Consider the following 21626-nt stretch of genomic DNA (forward strand, 5'->3'; position numbering starts at 1 on the left):
TCAGGCCACGCCCTCTCAAAATGGCCGTTCACTCGCCGTGTTTCAGTCCACAGAGGGATTTAGAGACTCTTGAGGGGATGGATCACTCTGAATGGGTTTAGGGCGCACTCCCACTGTCCATCCGTCCCAACAGGCGCACATAAAATGACCTCAGAGCCGCCGTAGGCCTCGTGCTCGTACACGTGCGCACACTCGTGCTCGTACACGTGCAAACGTGCTTTACAAAAGCCCACCTCTCCCAAACGGGCCGTGGACGGCAAGCGTGCCGCTCCTAGACGCGGTACGGTTGCACTCACACTGGTCAAAGGACCCAGACTTTAGCCGTGACACGTGCTGGGGCACGGGACGGAGGCACAGTGTGAGGGCGCCCTTAGATCTCCGGGGATCAGTTGATCAGTGACACAGCGGCGCGCTGCTCTTCCTCAAAGTGAGAAACACAGAATAGTGTCAGTTTGATTTAAGGTGGCCGACTCACATGCAAATTAGGGGCGTTTCGGCGAGATAGACCCGCCTCATATTCGACCCTAATGGAAACGCACCTGTTGTTCTCTGGTTTCTTTCTCTTCTGTGACAGTAACTGATTATGTTTGAGTCAAATCAGAGCAGCAGCTTCCGCTCAGCGCAACATTAGAGCTGCAACAGGTGCATTAGTTACTCAACAACCGATAAATCTGAAACTATTTTGATAAAAGGTTCACGGCTAAAGTGATGTTTCTGTTTTCATCCTCACACCTGGAGCTTTTTCTCTGAATATCTTTGTGTTTCAGACAAAACGAGACGTCTAAAGAGAAACTGTGACGTGCTTGTTTCACTGTTTTCGGACGTTTTTAGAGATCAGTAGATTTGGGTTTGGATCCCGGCCTCTTCACACACGTTCGGCTCTGACCTTCTGCAGGTTCTCTCTCTCGCTGAGCAGCGTGGACTGCATGGCGTCCCAGGTCACGCACTGACTCAGCTCCTCGGGGTCGGGATACTTCTGAAGAGCGTCCCTCAGTGACCTCTGTCGCCAGGACAACAGAGCAGATCGAACGTCAGTGAGCGGCTTTAGGACAACAGATCAACGTCTGATCGTCTGTGAAAGTGCAAACAAAGAGGTGATGGTGCGAGCGGAGGGACGAGCCGTCGACTCACCACAGTGTCCTCCAGAGCGTCCACGCGGTGGCAGCACTTCTCCACGACGGAGGCCGTCCCCGCCCGAGCACCAGCCGTCTGCACACATACGCACTTTAAACTTTTTATTTCTGTTCTTTTTCACTTAAAACTGAATGAATGAATGATCACATCCTCACCTTCTGCTGGGGGAGGAGCTCCTCCATCGTCTCCTCCCTCATCCTCTCCTTCATCTCCTCCTTCACCTCCTCCTTCATCCTCTCCTTCATCTCCTCCTTCACCTCCTCCTTCATCCTCTCCTTCATCTCCTCTTTCATCTCCTCCTTCACCTCCTCCTTCATCTCCACCTTCATCTCCTCCCTCAGATGGTTTTTCTGGCTCTGGAGCTGCTCTATCAGCTTCATGGCCTGCAAGCACAACAGCCGGACACTTTAAATCTCATTAACCGTCCTTAAAGTTTACATTTTTTACCCGTTTTTAAACATTAGAAGCTTCTCGTCACATGAGTCGACGTCCCTGATGGATGTGAGGACACTTTTGAACGCTTCAGTTAAGGAAACGTCTCAGGAATGTGACTCGGGAAACGTGCGTCTCACCTTTGACCAGGGGCGGATTCTGAGACCAGGGGCCCTTGGGCACAGAGATGTGAGAAGCCCCCCCAAACTCTCAGAGTCCACTTTTACACACGTGACAGTTATTATATTCTTTGTGGTCGTTTTATGTTTCTTTACAGTCACTTTGTGTCTGTTTGTGGTAATTTTGTGTTGTTTTGTGTATGTTTGTGTTCATTTCAAGGTCATTTTGCATTAATCTTTAGTAGTAGTTTTGCATCTTTATAGTCGTTTAATGTTTCTTTATAATCACTTTGTGTCTGTTTGTTGTCGTCTCTGTAGTCATTTTTATTTTCTTTGTAATCATTTTGGGTTGTTTTGTGTATGTTTGGATTCATTTTGAGGTCATTTTGCATCTGTTTTGGTCGTTTTGGAGCATTTGTAGTCGTAACTTGTATGATTTTGGTCTTTTTGAGTCTATTTTCCGTCATTTATTGTGTCTTTGTGGTTGTTTTGCATCTCTGTAGTCAGTTTGTGTCTCTTTGTAGTTGTTTCATGTCTTTTTGTGGTTATTTAGTGTTGTTTTGTGTATGTTTGTGTTCATTTCAAGGTTGTTTTGCATCTGTTTTGGATCGTTTGTAGTCGTTGTGTGTATGTTTTGGTCTTTTTGAGTCTATTCTCAGTCACTCAGTGTCTTGGTGATTCATCTCCATAGTCAGTTTATGTCTGTTTGTTGTCCTGAAGTGCCTCTTTGTGACAGTTTTGTGTTGTTTTCCAGTCACATTTGTGAGTCACTGACCCCTCGGGCACACGCAGTCATCCATCCATGACTCTGACGCCAGTGAAAACAGACAGGACTTCAACTGAAGCTGACAAAGAGGCTGAAGCCCAACCAAGCTGTTACACTTCCTCCCTCAGGCCGATGATCCCGCCTTTAATTTCCTGTGAGGCTGTCAGAGTGTGTTGGCAGAGTAAACGTGTGTGTGTGTGTGTGTGTGTGTGTGTGTGTGTGTCACTGCTGAAACAAAGGACATTCCTGCGCTGCATGTGAGTCGCTGTTTAACTTGTGCTGAATGTGTTGGGACATGAAGTGATGCGTGGCGACGGACCCCACAGAGCTTCATCAGCGGCCTGAAGGACACACAGCTGGTTAATAAGTGCCGTCACACGACATGAGTGACACCTGACCCGTTACTGACCGGGCCTACCTCATCTGTGTGTACTCAGTAAACCTGTCGACCTCTTACCATCACTTCTCTCTTCAGGGAGACACCTCTTCATGAGAGGAAGGAGGTGAAATGACTCAGACGTGTTGAGGCTTGAACCAGGAAATAGCACTTTGAAAGGACGTTTTCATAGTTTAGTCATTTTACAACTGAACAGAATCAGACATTAAAGTGTCATTCCAGCGTAAAATCATCCCAGGGTCTTTTTCAGCACTTACATCCATCCAATGATCCATATGTAACAACTATTAACGGAGTAATCCAGGAGAGATGCTAACAGCCGGACGTGGCTAACAGTGATTAGCTCGGGGCAGTAGAGTGAAGGCATTCAAAGGTCTTTTTTGACCACTAATGCTGCTGAAAATAACAGCAAACCTCTGCAGCATGAGAAGAGTCCCTACACACACAACAAAGCACCAATGGGCTCCTTCCACTGTAATGGACTTTACTATGAGAGGAGCTGGTACAGGGGCCAGTAGGTAAGTCTTTAAAACACTCTTTAATAAACTCTGGCTTCACTAACTACGCTGATGACGCTTTGTTGTGTGTGTAGGGACTCTTCTCATGCTGCTGCAGAGGTTTGCTGTTATTTTCAGCAGCATTAGTGGTTAAAAAAGACCTTTGAATGCCTTCACCGCACTGCCCCGAGCTAACCACTGTTAGCCACTCTCCTGGATTTCTCTGTTAATAGTTAGACAAAGAAAAACTGTCTTGAGGGATTATTATAAGTGCTGAAAAAGACCCTGATTTTGTGCCTGAATGACACTTTAAGCTTAAATTGTGATTGGCCATTTGAACTGTTATTTTAATTATTAGCAAAGAAATGAAATAAACTAGAACTGGAAAACAGTGAAATTCTTTTTAAAACGTATGGATTTGACTTAGAAGTGAACCGTTGGTTTCTGTTAATGATCTTTTCAGATATTCTGTTAGATAACAGATAAAAGGAGCTCGGGGGGGCGGCAGCCACAGCTCAGTCACTGTTTAAGCCGTTTGCTCGGTCAGACATTAACTCGGATCAACAAACGTCCCTCGGCTGAGTCCCATCAGGCGCCGCGGGGGGGCTCGGTCGCTCTGACAGGTGAATGGGCGAGCTGTGGCACACGGCCTGACGCGCTGAAGCCGTGCCGCAGACAGGGAGGCAGGGCGGCGGTGGACGGGGGCACGCCGGGTCACCTCATCATAGTTATGTCAGCGGATATGGCAGCTGACCCGGGCGATGCCCACAGAGGACATGAATGATTCAGACGGCCTCCTGAAAGACGCAGCGCCCTGTCCCACTGTGCACCTGAGCGCTATTCATCCCCTGACAACCACAGTCAGCTCTGCGGGGGGCTAATTACCTGCTATCACACAGAGAGGGGAGAGGGGAGAGGGGAGAGGGGAGAGGGGAGAGGGGAGAGGGGGAGAGGGGAGAGGGGGAGAGGGGAGAGGGGAGAGGGGGAGAGGGGAGAGGGGGAGAGGGGGAGAGGGGAGAGGGGAGAGGGGAGAGGGGGAGAGGGGAGAGGGAGAGACCAGGAGCGAGGGGCGCAGACCACACTGTCCCCCCTTTAACACCAACCACCCCTTCACTTATTCTTGATTGCTCGTCTTCCTGATCTAAAAGTGTGCGTGAGGCTGAAGATCCTCCTCTCTGCCGCTCGTGACAGAAACCTGAACGCAGACACGCAGAGGTCATTTGAGATGTCAGGGTGGCGCCCGGCTCCTATTGTCCTCTGCTGTCATCAGTGGCCTAATACCGCGCTGACACGTTCACCGCAGCTCGCCACACACACAAGAAGAGCGCGGCGCTGCCTCTGCCTTTGAAGAACGCGTTATCTTTGTCTCTCTCTGCTCGTTTTACGTTTCTTTAGTCATTTTGTGTCTTTTTGTGTTCATTTTGAGGTCATTAAACATCAATTTTTATGTTTGTAGTCTTTACTTGTTTGATTTTGGTCTTTTTGAGTCTGTTTTCAGTCATTTATTGTGTCTTTGTGGTTGTTTTGAATCTCTGTAGTCAGTTTGTGTCTCTTTGTAGTTGTTTCATGTCTGATTGTGGTTATTTAGTGTTGTTTTGAGTCTGTTTGTGTTCATTTCAAGGTCATTTTGCATCAATTTTTAGTCGCTGTGGAACGTTTTTCTGGCGTTTTGAATCGTTTGTAGTTGTTACTTGAATGTTTTTGGTCTTTTTGAGTCTATTTTCAGTCATTTATTGTCTCTTTGTAATTGTTTCATGTCTGTTTGTGTTCATTTCGAGGTCATTTTGCATCAAGTTTTAGTCGTTTTGTATCTGTTTTGGTCATTTCTGATCGTTTGTAGTGCATGTTTTTGTTCTTTTTGAGTCTATTTTCAGTCATTTTAGTGTCTCTGAGGTTGTTTTGCATCTCTGTAGTGTGTTTGTGTCTCTGAGGTTGTTTCATGTCTGTTATCTCATCAGATACTTCAACAGTTTTCGTCTTTGGGGCGCAAAATATTTCTGGGTTTATTTAAAGTTAAAGGTTGAAAACCGGGGACAGGTCACTGAAAACCGGGGACACGTCACTGAAACCCGGGGACAGGACACTGAAAACCGGGGACACGTCACTGAAAACCGGGGACAGGTCACTGAAAACCGGGGACACGTCACTGAAAACCGGGGACACGTCACTGAAAACCGGGGACAGGTCACTGAAAACCGGGGACACGTCACTGAAAACCGGGGACACGTCACTGAAAACCGGGGACACGTCACTGAAAACCGGGGACACGTCACTGAAAACCGGGGACACGTCACTGAAAACCGGGGACACGTCACTGAAAACCGGGGACATGTCACTGAAACCCGGGGACACGTCACTGAAAACCGAGACACGTCACTGAAAACCGGGGACAGGTCACTGAAAACCGAGACACGTCACTGAAAACCGGGGACACGTCACTGAAAACAGGGGACAGGTCACTGAAAACCGGGGACACGTCACTGAAAACAGGGGACAGGTCACTGAAAACCGGGGACACGTCACTGAAAACAGGGGACAGGTCACTGAAAACCGGGGACAGGTCACTGAAAACCGGGGACACGTCACTGAAAACAGGGGAGACGTCACTGAAAACCGGGGACAGGTCACTGAAAACCGGGGACACGTCACTGAAAACCGGGGACACGTCACTGAAAACCGGGGACACGTCACTGAAAACAGGGGAGACGTCACTGAAAACAGGGGACAGGTCACTGAAAACCGGGGACAGGTCACTGAAAACAGGGGAGACGTCACTGAAAACCGGGGACAGGTCACTGAAAACCGGGGACACGTCACTGAAAACAGGGGACACGTCACTGAAAACCGGGGACACGTCACTGAAACCGGGGACACGTCACTGAAAACCGGGGACAGGTCACTGAAAACCGGGGACACGTCACTGAAAACCGGGGACACGTGACTGAAAACGAGGGACACGTCACTGAAAACCGGGGACATGTCACTGAAAACTGGGGACACGTCACTGAAACCGGGGACACGTCACTGAAAACCGGGGACACGTCACTGAAAACGAGGGACACGTCACTGAAAACCGGGGACAGGTCACTGAAAACCGGGGACACGTCACTGAAACCGGGGACACGTCACTGAAAACCGGGGACAGGTCACTGAAAACCGGGGACACGTCACTGAAAACGAGGGACAGGTCACTGAAAACCGGGGACACGTCACTGAAAACGAGGGACAGGTCACTGAAAACCGGGGACAGGACACTGAAAACCGGGGACAGGTCACTGAAAACCGGGGACACGTCACTGAAAACCGGGGACACGTCACTGAAAACGAGGGACACGTCACTGAAAACCGGGGACATGTCACTGAAAACTGGGGACACGTCACTGAAACCGGGGACACGTCACTGAAAACCGGGGACACGTCACTGAAAACCGGGGACACGTCACTGAAAACTGGGGACAGGTCACTGAAAACCGGAGACACGTCACTGAAAACTGGGGACACGTCACTGAAAACCGGGGACAGGTCACTGAAAACCGGGGACAGGTCACTGAAAACCGGGGACACGTCACTGAAAACCGGGGACAGGTCACTGAAAACCGGGGACAGGTCACTGAAAACTGGGGACAGGTCACTGAAAACCGGGGACACGTCACTGAAACCCGGGGACACGTCACTGAAACCGGGGACACGTCACTGAAAACCGGGGACACGTCACTGAAAACCGGAGACACGTCACTGAAAACGAGGGACAGGTCACTGAAAACCGGGGACAGGTCACTGAAAACCGGGGACAGGTCACTGAAAACGAGGGACAGGTCACTGAAAACCGGGGACAGGTCACTGAAAACCGGGGACACGTCACTGAAAACCGGGGACAGGACACTGAAAACCGGGGACAGGTCCCTGAAAACCGGGGACACGTCACTGAAAACCGAGACACGTCACTGAACACCGGGGACAGGTCCCTGAAAACCGGGGACACGTCACTGAAAACCGAGACACGTCACTGAACACCGGGGACAGGTCACTGAAAACCGGGGACACGTCACTGAAAACCGGGGACACGTCACTGAAAACCGAGACACGTCACTGAACACCGGGGACAGGTCACTAAAAACCGGGGACACGTCACTGAAAACCGGGGACACGTCACTGAAACCGGGGACACGTCACTGAAAACCGGAGACACGTCACTGAAAACCGGGGACAGGTCACTGAAACCGGGGACACGTCACTGAAAACCGGGGACACGTCACTGAAAACCGAGACACGTCACTGAAACCGGGGACACGTCACTGAAAACCGGGGACAGGTCACTGAAACCCGGGGACACGTCACTGAAAACCGGGGACACGTCACTGAAAACCGGGGACAGGTCACTGAAAACCGGGGACAGGTCACTGAAACCCGGGGACAGGACACTGAAACCCGGGGACGGGACACTAATGTGTGGGGGTAACTGGTTGAATGAGGCGGGGTGCTCTCACCTTGGACACGCCGTCCTCGCAGCTCTGGATGCGGGACCGGAGCCTCCACTGGTCGTCCGCCGCGGGCCCGGAGGAGGAGGCGGGGGTCGGGGATGATGATGATGGGGAGGAGGAGGCGGCTGACTGCGGCTCGGCACCGGGCTCGACCTCCCGCTGCTCCTCCTCTGTGCGGGGGTCCAGCTCCGGAGCGGGGGCACCCACCACCACCAGAGTCCCGGGAGGAGTGTCCCTCCACCGGGTCTTCATGTCCCGGATGTCCATCTGCCGGAGCAGGGACAGCAGCAGGGCGTGCAGGGCGCTGAAGTTGACGGCTCCTCTCTGGGGAGTCCCGATGGCCAGATTCAACAGGTCAAACAGGCTGATGTTCTCCTCCATCTTTGTTCGTGTTGCCAGGGTAACCGTTATTAAGGTAAAGTTGAGCTAACGTTAGCGCGCGTATTTAACGGTGTTTTAACCAACTAACTCCGCTCGTGACGACTAACACTGAACACTCACGAGGTAAAGTTTAAAAAATAAAGTTTAAAAGTCACCGCGCGCGACTTTCTCTACAGTTTCTAACCGGTTCCGGTCGCATCTCACCGGTGACGGGGGTCCCGGTGTCTGGGTCAGAAGGTAACGTTCATAACGTTCAAGAGAAAACAGCAACCGCGCCTGCGTCAAACATGACGCGCTTACCGGAAACACGGCCAATTACCCTTCAAAGTAAAACCAAAGAGGTTAAAACATTAATGATTATAATAATTATACTTTAATGATAATAACAGTTTTGGTAAAACTCTAAGAGGTTAGAATACAAATAATAATTATAATAATTATACTATAATTATAATAACCTCTGTTAAAACTCTAAGAAGTTATAATACTAATAATTATATTTAATTATAACTTATTATAATTAAACTATAATTATAATAATATCCTCTGTTAAAACTGTAAGAAGTTATAATACAAATAATTATATTTATTACATTTTTTTAAAATTGTTAAAAACAGTATAACTCAAACAATAATAAAAATGTTAAGTAAACAAACTGATCAAATCAGGTAAAAATGACACGTTAATCACATTAAATTTGATGTTATTGTCCTTCAAACAACAACAGGATGTTGTTTAAAAACTTTCTACAGAAGGAATTATTTCTACAGACGCAGAAATGTCAGAAAATGCAGTTTTCAGACGCGCGAACATGAAGATCTTCTTTTCTCTGGTTTATATCATTTAAGCCGTCCCATGTAAACTCTATTTTAAGGACTTTATTTTAAACCAAAGCACTTTTTAAACCTTAAAAAGTGTTTTTAAGGATTTCGAGCTCCCGGAGGAACCCTGATAAACGAGGTTATGATCAGAATACAAAGGAAACTGGAAAACGGCCTGTTGAGGAATATTAACGACAGAGAGGCTTTTATTTTGAAGGTGTGACCGGATGCAGTATTTAGCGTTGATTCTCGCTTGACGTCACGGATTCCCACGTTGGTCTCCTCTCAGCGTTACCGGTTACTAGGCAACGAGCGGCGACCGTGGTGCGTTCACGGAACACGACATTTATATGGAAATTTAAAATGCAAAGAAACAAAAGTTCAATCCTTTCTAATGTGAAATAAAAAATATAATAATAATAATAATAAAAATAATAATATAAACTATATTCAAAACTATAGAAAGTATCTTAAAATTATAAACATAGACAAAAGTAATAAAACTGTCACTGTTTATATTTTCACATTTTTATTTTATATTCTATTTAAATATAAATAATTCCTTACTAAGTTAAACTAAGTCAGAGAAAAAAATCGGATTAATGTTCATATTATTCACAAAAATATATATTATTTTATTTTCTATTTAAATACACATTATTCTTACTAAGTTAAAGAAAACAAATTAGATTAATGTTCATATTATTTACAAACATTTATATTATGTATTATTTATCCCCGCACTTTATTATGTCTTTTTATCTGTATTTTATTTTATTTTCTAGATTCTATTTAAATAAAAATAATTCATTACTAAGTTAAAGAAATAACTAATGTTAATATTCACAAAAATATATATCATTTTATTTTCTATATTCTATTTAAATACAAATTATTCAATTATTAAACATTATAAAGTTTATAAAGTTTTTTTACTGTTTGATACGTCAGCACGTCATCATTCACTTCCTGTCTCTCTGTGTTTTATTTGTGTGTGCTTTAGTGACATTTGTTAAAGTGGCGTCACACAAACGTCCTGATGTTCTGCAGAAAAGAGTGAATTTAAATATGAGTTTAACTCCAGTTCATCCTCGTTAAACACGACTCTCCTCATGTTCCAGGAGAAATGATTTGGTTTTACAGCACGAGTTGAAAATAACATTTTATTGGTAATAAAAAGAAGCAAAGTGAAAGTTTGGGTGCAATTCTTAATTCTCAGTACATTCAAGTATAAAACCATCGCACACGTCGTCCCTTAAGTTCCTCCAGCTCGAGTTCATCCGTTACAACACGAAACAGACTTCTAGTGTTTCATTAACTAGTGCGCTCATGACCTTCAGCGTCTAAGAAGGTCGGCGTGTTGGCTTTTCCCGCAGCAACACGACAGAAATCTGCGTAAACGCGTTCACGTCTGTTTTCAGCGCTGTGCTGTTTGGCATCACGTCAGTTTACAAACATAAAGAAAAGAAATGAAGAGAGTCGACGGCCGCGCCAGCAGCTCTGAGAGGCCGTCAAGGTCCGCGCTAAGGTGAAGGTCATCGTAGAGGTCTTAGTTAAGGTGAAGGTCATCGTAGAGGTCAGTGTAAAGGTCAGTGTAAAGGTGAAGGTCATCGTAGAGGTCAGCGTAAAGGTCGGTGTTAACCTCAGCGTAAACGTGAAAGTCGCCATAAACCTCATCGCAAAGGACATCGTTAGGGTCTTCGTGAAGGTGAAGGTCAGCGTAGAGGTCATCGTTTAAGTCTTTGTAAATGTGAAGGTCATCGTAAACCTCATCATAGAGGTCAGCATAAAGACGAAGGTCAGCGTAGAGGTCTTAGTTAAGGTGAAGATCATCGTAGAGGTCATTGTAAAGGTCAGCGTAAAGGTGAAGGTCATCGTAGAGGTCATCGTTAAAGTCTTTGTAAATGTGAAGGTCACCTTAAACCTCATCGTTGAGGTCAGCGTAAAGGTGGAGGTCATCATTAGTCATCATAGAGGTCAACGTTAAAGTGAAGGTCATCGTAGAGGTGAAGGTCATCGTAGAGGTCATTGTTAAAGTCTTTGTAAATGTGAAGGTCATTGTAGAGGTCACCATAAAGGCGAAGGTCATTATTAAAGTCATTGTAGAGGTCAGCGTTAAAGTAAAGGTCATCCTTAAGGTCAACATTAAGGTGAAGGTCATTGTAAACCTCAGCGTTAAGGTGAAGGTCATCGTAGAGGTCAGCGTTAAAGTCTTCTTCAGGGTCTTCGTAGAGGTGAAGGTCATCCTAAAGGTCAGCGTAAAAGTTTTTTTCCCATAAATTTGTGATTTTTTCTCCTAAATGTTGATTTGAATCCGTCATCCTGAGCTCGTCACCGCTCAGAACTTCCACTCGAGCACGATTCAGCAAAAACATCCACCAGATTATTTTTGACCGACGTCAAAATCATCACAACACGGCTCTGAAACACCTTTAAAATAATCACCGGGGGTTTCACGAGGATCTGCATGTTTCAGGGTTTTCTCTCATGTTTAACTAATAAAATAAAACGCTGACCGTGCATTAAACTGTGTTTTAACCGCAGTCATTCAGAGGTTTCCACGAGTCAGCAGGATCTGATTACAGAGCACTCGGTGAGTCAGCAAAAAAATCAGCACGACGAAGAAGAACGAAGGTGAAAGTTTCACACATAAAAACATAAAAGTTCAGTTTGTTTCCCTTTAACTGCTCAGTTCACAGTTTGGCGTCTTTAAAAACGGACGTTTGAGACATTTTTAGACGCCGTCGAGCTGAAGAACGTCAGGACGCCGCTGCAAACGCCTCAAGTGTCGCTTTAAAGACGCCAGACGCAGGTGGACGTTCAGGCGGTCGCACGTGACGAAGATCGACGTTATAACAGGAGGAGACTTTCCTTGAGATCAAAGCTGAATCTGTGTGTGTGACGTCGCAAGAAACTAAGGGCGCACTCCCACTGTTCCTCCGTCCCGTGCCCCAGCACGTTCCACGGCTAAAGTCTGGTTCCTTTGACCAGTGTGAGAGCAACCGTACCACGTCTAGGAGCGGCACGCTTGCCGTCCACGGCCCGTTTGGGAGAGGTGGGCTTTAGTAAAGCACGTTTGCACGTGTACGAGCACGAGCGTGCGCACGTGCACGAGGCCTACGGCGGTTCTGAGGTCATTTCCTGTGCGCCTGTTGGGACGTAGAAAAAAGAAGGAGGGACCATGCGCGGACATTTCAAACAATGGCGGTGAAAGGTTCACGTTGGTGTGATGCGGAGGTGGAGTGTTTACTGCAGATTTGGTCGATGAAAAGATTCAAAAACAGTCGACAAGACGCACAAAAACTCCGAGGTCTACGGAAAGATCTGGAAACAAAGCCACGCATCGCCATGACGTCATCAATGCGTGTGACGTGTTACGGCGTGATGACGTATAGGCAGCAAGAAGCATTCTCCGAGGCCCAGGTAGTGTGAGTACAAACGGGCCTGGAGGGGGGACAAGGACCCTAAAGCACGGGGCACGGGACGGAGGCACAGTGGGAGGACGCCCTAAAGGAGATCGTGTCCATGGCGGCGTTTTCTGACTCCAGGGGTGACATGTGCATGTGCTGCGACGCACGCTGCGACGCACGCTGCGACACACGCTGCGACGCACGCCGCGACCCTCCTGAGGACGGACTTCACTTGGTTTTGGTCTTTTCATGAGAGGTTGTTGATCAGAAGGAAAGTCTCAAACATCCGCGGACGACGTTTCTGCGTTTAAACCTGCGGCGGATTCAAACACACGGTGCCTTTAAAAGTGCTTCAGACGTGACGGACACACCTGCGTCCTTCCTGCTCCTGGTTAAAGTAGATTTCCCGTCATTCGCTCAGATTGATTTCATATTTATGTGCACAAAGAAGAGTGAACCGTGACGAGGCGGGTCCGAGGCGCTCCCTGCTCCTCCTCAGCTCCGTCCGTGTCGCCACAGATTCGTGTTTTGGTTCAAGCGTAAACGTACCACAGCGTCCGTGTGCGTCAGAGGGCGCCGCGCGGTCATCAGCGCCCTCGCTCCTCCGGTCAGATGCTGTCGTAGTCCGTAGTTTCTCTCCGTTTGGACTCGGCCTTCCACTCGGCCAGGAAGAAGGTGACGGTGCCCAGGAAGCCCGTCAGGACCAGGATGAGCAGCTGCCAGTGCAGCAGCAGGTAGTTGCTGTAGAAGAAGGCGAGGGCGGCCGTGATGGACTGAAAACACAACAGGTTTCATCTGTCAGAGTCCAGCAAACAGCAAACACACACACACACGTCACAGTTTCATCTGCAGCTGCAAACACACACACACACGGGTCACACACACGGGTCACACACACGGGTCACACACACGAAACTCACCTGGATGAACTTGAAGACGGCGAAGGCCGGGGCGCTGTTGTCTCGGAACGTGAAGCCGATGATGCTGAGGAGCTGAGTGTTGAAGCAGCTGTCGCCCAGGCCGAGCAGGAAGCTGCAGAGCAACGCCACGCCGACGCTGAGACACAGACACGTTACAGGCACGTTACACACACGTTACAGGCACGTTACAGAGGCGTTACACGTTAAAGACGCGTTACAGGCACGTTACAGTGGCGTTAGAGAGTTTGACTGGAATATAACAGAAATAATAAAAGTGTGACTTGTGACCTGAAGAGGAACTGAACTTCCTCTCCGGGGTCGTCGTACCTGGGGCTGATGTAGGAGCGCAGGTCCGTGCCGGACTCCGGGGCCAGGGGAGCGTCGCTGGCGATGTTGAGGAAGATGAGGTAGAAGGCCACGTAGTGAGTGATGAGCCCCAGCAGCACCACGGGGTTCCTCCCAAAGCGGTGCCTCGTGTTGAGCATCCCGAACACGCCGCCTCCTGCAGCGAGGAGCAGAGAGAGGGAGGAGAGGGAGGAGAGGGAGGAGAGGGAGGAGAGGGAGGGAGGAGAGCGTCACCTGCTGCCTCCTGACTTTACACGCTCTCTCTGCACTTGATGAACTCCAGGGTTACCATGGAGACACGACCAATTTGAGATTTGTTTTCTCAGAAATGAGATTTCCGTCGTGCTGAAAACTCCGGATGCTGCTGGGGTGTAAAGGTACGGCAAGTGGACCCAGAGGTGTGACATCACTTCCTCTTGTGAAAGAAAGGAGGAGGACTCACCTAGAATCTCGCCGACGCCGATGCAGATGCCGGAGATGCCGATCAGACTCTTGGCGTCTTGGCCGAAGCGCGTCATGGCTCCGATGCATGTCCCGTACACGCCGCTGTAGAAGGTGAGCTCCAGGCCTGAGGGCGAGCAACGTTCATTTTAAATAATAGAAAATTAAATGACTCCAATAAATAATTAAGAAATAAAAATAGATAAAAAAATAAATGACTCCATGAGTAAGTAAGTGACCCACCTGTGTATCCGATGGAGGTGCTCAGCAGCAGCATCTCTTTGGTGCCGAACATTTTACACGCCTTCACTGCGGAGAAGACGGCGCCCGTTAACACGCGTGGGGTCAGACGGTGCAGCGGAGGTTATTATTTTATTTTAAAAAAACTTACCAAAAGCATCCAGAGCCTGGGAGCAGAGTCCCGGGTGCATCGAGCTGCAGAGAGGACGAACAAGAGACATTAAGACCTTTCACAGCGTTTCACACTCCTCCCTCAAACTGGACTCGGTTGTCGTGGCGACGGCGCCACATTAAAAACATTTGTTCTCAGGACACTTTGACGTCATTTCCCACCACCCGTTCCCCGTCCTCACCTGGCCGTGGAGCCGCTCTCCGTGGACTCGGCCTGCAGCAGCGACTCGGACGCGTCGGACACGTCGGACACGGGAGCCGGGTCGGGGTCGGGCTTCCGGATCAGGAAGAAGAGGAAGCACCCGACCAGACTGATGACCGTGAGGGAGATGAACACCGTCTGCCGGTCCTTGTCTGAGGCACACGGCACGAGCGGGTGAGACGTGAACGAAGCACAAACAGAAACACCTGAAACACGTTTGCCTCCCACCTGTGATGTGGACGTGTCCGTGCCAGGCGCAGTAGATGTAGAGGTTCCCAAAGAACAAGCTGCAGAGAGACGAGAGGGCGAGGAGAAGGAGAAGAAGGAGGAGAATTAACTTTATTATACAGGTTACACACACACACACATGCACGCACGCACACACACACACATGCACACACAGGACCTATATACATGCAACTAATGGAGAGATGTCAGAGCGAGGGGGCTGCCAGTGACTGGTGCCCCGAGCAGTTGGGGGTTTGGTGCCTTGCTCAACAGCACCTCAGCAGTGCCCAGGAGATGACCTGGCACCTCTCCAGCCACCAGTCCACGCTCCATTCATGGTCCATACATGGTCCACACAGGGACTCGAAACGGCGACCCTCAGGTTCGCAGCCAGTTGCGGCCGCCCCACAGAGAGATGTTTGCAGATTCAGGAACAGGCAAAACACCACGTCTAGGAGCGGCACGCTTGCCGTCCACGGCCCGTTTGGGAGAGGTGGGCTTTAGTAAAGCACGTTTGCACGTGTACGAGCACGAGCGTGCGCACGTGTACGAGCACGAGGCCTACGGCGGCTCTGAGGTCATTTCCTGTGCGCCTGTTGGGACGTAGAAAAAAGAAGGAGGGACCATGCGCGGACATTTCAAACAATGGCGGTGAAAGGTTCACGTTGGTGTGATGCGGAGGTGGAGTGTTTACTGCAGATTTGGTCGATGAAAAGATTCAAAAACAGTCGACAAGACGCACAAAAACTCCGAGGTCTACGGAAAGATCTGGAAACAAAGCCACGCATCGCCATGACGTCATCAATGCGTGTGACGTGTTACGGCGTGATGACGTATAGGCAGCAAGAAGCATTCTCCGAGGCCCAGGTAGTGTGAGTACAAACGGGCCTGGAGGGGGGGACAAGGACCCTAAAGCACGGGGCACGGGACGGAGGCACAGTGGGAGTGCGCCCTGAAAAACACACGTTCACGTTTCATTTCCCAGCACCTTAACGAACTCTGAGATGTCGGTACTTATCGTCTTTATTTGTTATTTTATTTCATTTGTTTGGTGTAGAAATATAAACGTGAATGTTTCACCTGCACTGCAGCAGCGCCCAGAAGATGCCGCTGTTCCTGCCGATGGTCACGTCAGAGGAGTTGATGGCGAGCACGTTCCCCTGAGCCGTCCACAGCACTACACACACACACACATAGAGAGAGAGGAGACACACACACACACACACACACACACACACACACACACACACACACACACACACACACACACACACACACACACACACACACACACACACACACACACACACACACACACACACACACACACACACACACACACACACACACACACACACACACACACACACACACACACACACACACACACACACACACACACACACACAGAGAGAGAGAGAGAGAGGGGACACACACACACATAGAGAGAGAGAGGACACACACACACACACACACACACACACACACACACACACACACACACACACACACACACACACACACACACACACACACACACACACACACACACACACACACACACACACACACACACACACACACACACACACACACACACACACACACACACACACACACACACACACACACACACACACACACACACACACACACACACACACACACACACAGAGAGAGAGAGAGAGAGAGGGGACACACACACACAGAGAGAGAGAGAGAGAGGGGACACACACACACATAGAGAGAGAGAGGACACACACACACACACACACACACACACACACACACACACACACACACACACACACACACACACACACACACACACACACACACACACACACACACACACACACACACACACACACACACACACACACACACACACACACACACACACACACACACACACACACACACACACACACACACACACACACACACACACACACACACACACACACACACACACACGATGAGGATGATGAGGATGATGATGAAGAGCCCCTGCAGACAGAGGGCGGCGTCTCTTTACCTGCTGCGGCGACGCCCACCAGCACGGACGCCGTGTAGAAGCTCCAGGTGTACGGGTAGATGAACATGGCGATGTAGCCGCTGCACAGAAAAACACATGAGGACACGTTCGAAGGCTGGTGCTGCGTGAGAAGGCGGCGGCGGGCGCAGCGGACATTACCTGTACAGGAGCCCGCTGAAGAACATGGAGAGCTGCGGCCCGACGAGCGTCACCACCGAGGGGGCGATGAGGTTGGACGCAGAGAAGACGCCGTAGATGATGGCCATGCTGCACGGGACGCACGTTTACAGCGTTAGGGAGCAACGTTAAAGAGAAACAACTTAAAGGAATCATGGTTATGTGTTTCCACTGCAGCGGGGCCGCCTGAGGGCGCACTCCCACTGTGCCTCTGTACCGTGCCCCAGCACGTGTCACGGCTAAAGTCTGGTTCCTTTGACCAGTGTGAGTGCAACCGTACCACGTCTAGGAGCGGCACGCTTGCCGTCCACGGCCCGTTTGGGAGAGGTGGGCTTTAGTAAAGCACATTTGCACGTGTACGAGCACGAGCGTGCGCACGTGTACAAGCAGGATTCAAAAACAGTCGACAAGACGCACAAAAACTCCGAGGTCTACGGAAAGATCTGGAAACAAAGCCACGCATCGCCATGACGTCATCAATGCGTGTGACGTGTTACGGCGTGATGACGTATAGGCAGCAAGAAGCATTCTCCGAGGCCCAGGTAGTGTGAGGACAAACGGGCCTGGAGGGGGGGACAAGGACCCTAAAGCACGGGGCACGGGACGGAGGCACAGTGGGAGGGCGCTCTCTCTCTCAGTTCAGGTGAAAGGAGCCGACCTGGTGTAGCCGCTGCCGTGGAACTCGGTGTTGTTGAAGCTCTTGATGACAGTTTGCTGTGAAGATGAAGACATGAGGAGAGTTTAGCGTCTTTTCTGGAGTTACGGATGTGTGTGTGTGTGTGTGTGTGTGTGTGTGTGTGTGTGTGTGTGTGTGTGTGTGTGTGTGTGTGTGTGTGTGTGTGTGTGTGTGTGTGTGTGTGTGTGTGTGTGTGTGTGTGTGTGTGTGTGTGTGTGTGTGCGTGTGTGCGTGTGCCTGTGTGTGCGTGTAGAGCCCACCCACCTCGATGTTCCCGCACGTTTGGAACGCAGTGAACATGAACATGAAGCCGAAGCCCAGGATCACGATGTTCAGCAGCCTCTTCCCCTCCGGACCCATCGTGCAGGGAACTCTGGGAGGAACGTGTGACTCCGAGGAAATGAACAATGCTCTGAGAATAGAAGAGCAGACGTGAGGAAGCACTGAAGCAGTGAAGCACTGAAGCACTGAAGCAGTCGCTGGAACAAACAGGGAAAGGAACTCGTGTTTGAACCAGACTTCGTTTAAGTGTCTTGCTGCAGCTTCTCCAGAGTCAAACTCAAGCTTTTCCAGCCGTGCTGCTTTATGACTTTGTCTCATGTTAGTTTAAGTTTAACAGGGACGGTGCACATTAATAACTTTACTGTGAATGAGGCTGTTTTTCATCTGTGGTCCCTGGAGACAGACGTTAAAACAGAACAGAATATAGAAAATAGAAGAAATGAGATTAAAATGACAAAGTTACAAAGTTACAGCCAGAGAAATCTGCAAAACACGCACCGCAGTGAACACACGTGACGAAACTGCATCAATTTAGAGAACATCATTCATCATCACACCACAGCACGCAGTGTGTCCGTGTGTGTGTGTCTGTGTGTGTCACCACAGCACGCAGTGTGTCTGTGTGTGTGTGTGTGTGTGTGTGTCTGTGTGTGTCCGTGTGTGTCCGTGTGTGTGTGTGTGTGTCTGTGTGTCACCACAGCACGCAGTGTGTCCGTGTGTGTGTGTGTGTCTGTGTGTGTGTGTGTCTGTGTGTGTGTGTGTGTGTGTGTCACCACAACACGCAGTGTGTCTGTGTGTGTCTGTGTGTGTCTGTCTGTGTGTGTCACCACAGCACGCAGTGTGTCTGTGTGTGTCTGTGTGTGTCTGTCTGTGTGTGTCACCACAGCACGCAGTGTGTCCGTGTGTGTCTGTGTGTGTCTGTGTGTGTCTGTGTGTGTCACCACAGCACGCTGAGTGATTGTGTGTGTCTGTGTGTGTCTGTGTGTCACCACAGCACCCAGTGTGTCTGTGTGTGTATGTGTGTGTCTGTGTGTGTCACCACAGCACGCAGTGTGTCTGTGCGTGTCTGTGTGTGTCTGTGTGTGTCACCACAGCACGCAGTGTGTCTGTGTGTGTCTGTGTGTGTCACCACAGCACGCAGTGTGTCTGTGCGTGTCTGTGTGTGTCTGTGTGTGTCACCACAGCACGCAGAGTGTCTGTGTGTGTGTCTGTGTGTGTCTGTGTGTGTCACCACAACACGCAGTGTGTCTGTGTGTGTGTGTGTGTCACCACAGCATGCAGTGTGTCTGTGTGTGTCTGTGTGTGTCTGTGTGTGTCACCACGCAGAGCAGAGCAGAGCAGACGCACAGATAAGAGATATAATATAAAGTTATTATTTTGAGAAAAAAGAAAGAAATCATTACAGAAAGTTTCATACATGAGGTTTTTTCCACATTGGTGAAAAAACAGCTCATAAAAACACAAAATAAGTTAAATTAAAGGCTTAAAAAGAAGTGCTGTTGATGAATGAAATGTATGTGAATTATAAAGTGGGTGGTTTGGATTAAAAAGACACTAAACGTGTGTTTTTATGTCTGAAAATAAGCAAATAAGTTGTAAAGTGAGAGCTTTTTAAATGAGGTTGAGTCTTTAAGAGTAAAGAGTAAAGACAGTCACAGTCACAGAGGCAGAGGTGAGTTAATGTGTGTGAACTGTTAAACTGACATAATTCACTTTAACTCTGACACAAAAATAAACTTTAACAGAAATAATAATAGAATAAAGGAACTCACCGACACCGAAGCTGCTGCTGTTTGTTTGTTTGTGTCCCGCGCGGCTGCTCCTCTCAAACTCTCTTTAACCTCATTTTTATTAACTTTAACTCTTTATTAAAGTCTCATTTCTCTTTATTTACTCCTCTCCTCCGTCACTAATCCACCGTGACGCTGCCTTCGTGTAAAAACGGGTCGTTTGCTTCAGTTTCACCGGTGAAAACGTCCCAAACTCAGCGGAGCGGTCATGTGAGCGGGTCAGCTGACGGATCTACTTCCGGTTCCTTTATTTATTTATTTTCTATTTTTATTTTAAAGAAGATGATTCATTTATATATATAAACCATAACGAGAGTAAACAACTCTTTATTAAGAAGGTACTGAACGATAGATAAGACGATAGACGATATGAACGATAAAGTAAATTATCTAAAATTTATAAAATAAATACAACTTCCGGTTACTTTATTTATATATATATTTTTTTATTTTTCAGATGATTCGTAAATATATATATATATATATATATATATATATATATATACAAACCATGACTACAGTAAACAACTCTTAATTAAGAAGGTACTAAGCTATAAGAAAGACGAGTTAAATTATATAAAATTAATCAAATCAATGCAACTTCCGGTTACTTTATTTATATATTTTCTATTTTTATTTTGAGAAGATGATTCATGAATATATATAAAACATAACTACAGTAAACAACTCTTAATTAAGAAGGTACTAAGAGACAAGAAAGATGAGTTAATTATAATAAATCAATAAAATAAATAAACTTCCGGTTACTTTATTTATATATTTTCTATTTTTATTTTATAGAAGATATTTCATTAATATATATATAAACCATAACGACAATAAACAACTCTTTATTAAGAAGACAATGAGATAACAACGATAAGGTAAATGATATAAAATTAATAAAATAAATACAACTTCCGGTTACTTTTTTTTTTATAGAAGATGATTCATGAATATATATATATATATATATATATTTAAACCATAACTACAGTAAACAACTCTTAATTTAGAAGTCACTGAGATAAAAAGATGAATTAAATTATATTAATAAATAAAAAATACAACTTCCGGTTGTTTTATAAATTTTCATTATTAATTTTATTTTATAATTTATTATTAAGAACATTATTAATTAACAAACAAACCATAAATAAACATAGAATAACACTGAAGGCACTAAGATAAGAAAGACGAACTCAATTATATAAAATTAATAAAATAAATACAACTTCCGGTTGCTTTATTTTGTATTTTTATTTTATAGTTGATTCATGAAGAAATATACACGACAATAAACAACTCTTTATTTAGAAGACAGAGATAAGAAAGATTCATTAAATTATATAAAATTAATAGAATAAATACAACTTCCGTTTATTTTATTTTTTATTTTAATTTTATAGAAGATGATTCATGAATATATATAAATAAACCAAAATAACAATAAACAACTGTTAATTTAGAAGACAATGAGATAAGAAAGAAATTGTATACAATTAATAATATAAAGGAAACTTCAGGTTATTTTTTTAAATTTGCATTATTAATTTAATATAATTTATTATTAATAATATTAAACTAATCATAAATGAACACGGATTAACATTGAAGGAGCTAAGATAAGAAAGATAAACTAAATTATTTACATTTAATATTAATGAAACCTCAGGT

General features: G+C 46.9%; 1 protein-coding gene across 1 annotated transcript; it reads right to left on the bottom strand.

The window, feature by feature from the left end:
• Positions 1-10234: 10234 nt before the first annotated feature.
• On the bottom strand, positions 10235-20120 carry mfsd11 (major facilitator superfamily domain containing 11). The gene is made up of 14 exons (XM_083931052.1): positions 19932-20120; positions 18142-18289; positions 17860-17915; positions 17184-17291; positions 17025-17104; positions 16067-16163; positions 14987-15045; positions 14739-14910; positions 14537-14580; positions 14389-14454; positions 14147-14272; positions 13687-13861; positions 13360-13495; positions 10235-13212 (listed from the first exon to the last, which is right to left on the bottom strand). Exons 2-14 carry the CDS (start codon positions 18235-18237, stop codon positions 13048-13050), a joined length of 1380 nt encoding a protein of 459 aa, XP_083787178.1. The 5' UTR covers positions 18238-18289; positions 19932-20120; the 3' UTR covers positions 10235-13047.
• Between the last annotated feature and the right edge of the window lie 1506 nt (positions 20121-21626).

The sequence above is a fragment of the Echiichthys vipera genome (assembly GCF_963691815.1).
Source record: "Echiichthys vipera genome assembly, chromosome: 17".
Lineage (NCBI taxonomy): Eukaryota > Metazoa > Chordata > Actinopteri > Perciformes > Trachinidae > Echiichthys > Echiichthys vipera.

Excerpts from the sequence above, each read along its gene's own strand:
- mfsd11 (XM_083931052.1), bottom strand. The coding sequence starts at position 18,237 with ATGGGTCCGGAGGGGAAGAGGCTGCTGAACATCGTGATCCTGGGCTTC. Across the intron at positions 14,455-14,536 it reads CCAGGCTCTGGATGCTTTTG|TGAAGGCGTGTAAAATGTTC; the intron begins GTAAGTTTTTTT and ends TCTTCTCCGCAG. Across the intron at positions 14,273-14,388 it reads CACCTCCATCGGATACACAG|GCCTGGAGCTCACCTTCTAC; the intron begins GTGGGTCACTTA and ends GCTCGCCCTCAG.